Source organism: Babylonia areolata, chromosome 16, assembly GCF_041734735.1.
Source record: "Babylonia areolata isolate BAREFJ2019XMU chromosome 16, ASM4173473v1, whole genome shotgun sequence".
In the NCBI taxonomy this organism is placed as follows: domain Eukaryota; kingdom Metazoa; phylum Mollusca; class Gastropoda; order Neogastropoda; family Buccinidae; genus Babylonia; species Babylonia areolata.
The window spans coordinates 27,994,091-27,995,384 of NC_134891.1; the positions used below are offsets into that span (position 1 = coordinate 27,994,091).

At 45.5% G+C, this 1,294-nt stretch overlaps 1 protein-coding gene across 1 annotated transcript in view; it reads left to right on the forward strand.

Moving 5' to 3' along the window:
• Positions 1-273: 273 nt before the first annotated feature.
• Positions 274-1,294, forward strand: part of LOC143290963 (beta-1,3-galactosyl-O-glycosyl-glycoprotein beta-1,6-N-acetylglucosaminyltransferase 3-like) — an 11,258-nt gene continuing 10,237 nt past the window's right edge. The window contains exon 1 of the mRNA XM_076600545.1: positions 274-781. Within this exon, the coding sequence (XP_076456660.1) occupies positions 661-781 (121 nt within the window). The 5' untranslated portion in view covers positions 274-660. The remainder of the gene's footprint in view (positions 782-1,294) is intronic.

Sequence of the window (1,294 nt, forward strand, 5' to 3'; positions counted from 1 at the left end):
GTCAGGCGTCAAAAAGTTCGCCGCTTGGATCATATGCCCCGTCGCCTGCAACGACCCGCAGCATGACGTTGTGACACAGCTGTTTTCACGGTTCAGCGGACGCAGTTGCGCCCACAAACGCCCCCCCCCCTCCCCCCTCCCCCCTCAAGCCCCTACCCCCATGGCCCCCTCCGGGCGACTCTACATCATGCTGGCGATTTCCTTGTTCAACACGTCACTGGCGTCCTGAATTGTTGGAAAATAACAACAACAACAACAACAACAACAACGACAACGACAAAACCAGCTGTCAGTTTGAGGAAAATGCATGGACTGGTGGTCCTGTTCAAAGCAGCAGTCTGTTGTTGAAACAGATCGACGGTGTTCAGTTACTGTATGCTAAATCCCACCCAAACGATTCGGACTCAAACAGGCGAAAGGTGCGTTTCATAAACAGGTGACAACAAATATAAACTGGGACCCAAAGCAGCAGCAGCAGCAACAACAACACAATAAGTTTATTTGTTTGGAAAAGAAAAGATATATATATATATAAGAGTGGTTGGTGTAGATTTTGCTGAAGGTGACAAAAGACGTATTTTATAAGTGGATTCCAAGACAACATCAACGCTGGCTTGTTTGCTTGCAGAGTGAAGTGACGTGACGGATATTATTATTATTATGGCTTTGAATCCCAAAACGGTGACTTTCTGTCTCATGTGGACAATGTTCGTCTTCATTATCGCCGTCATTTATTTTGATCTCTTGTCAAGATTTCACACTTTCTGGGCTGTCAATTTCGGTGAGTCCATATCCGAGGATGAAGAGAGAGAGAGAGAGAGAGAGAGAGAGAGAGAGAGAGAGAGAGAGAGAGAGAGAGAGAGATCCAAGGATGAAGAGAGAGGGAGAGAGGGAGAGAGAGAGACATATATATGTATATATATATATGTGTGTGTGTGAGTGTGTGTGTGCGCGTGTGTTTTTGTTTGTTTTTTTGTTTTGTTTGTGTGTGTGTGTGTGTGTGTGTGTGTGTGTGTGTGTGTGTGTGTGTGTGTGTGCGTGTTGGGATGACTGTAGTGAGTAGCAGAAAACGAAGAGCTACGAAGGACTGTACTACCAGTGAACTATAACATGAATTATAACAGTGAGTTAATCATCCATATGACAGTGAAAAGCATGCCTATCATAACAAATAACGTGGTCAGTCAAAGGTGGATACCAACTGGACGTGCGTACGTGCGTGCGTGTGTATGTGTGTGTGTGTGCGTGTGTGCGTGCGTGTGTGTGTATATGTGTGTGTGTGTATGTGTGTGTG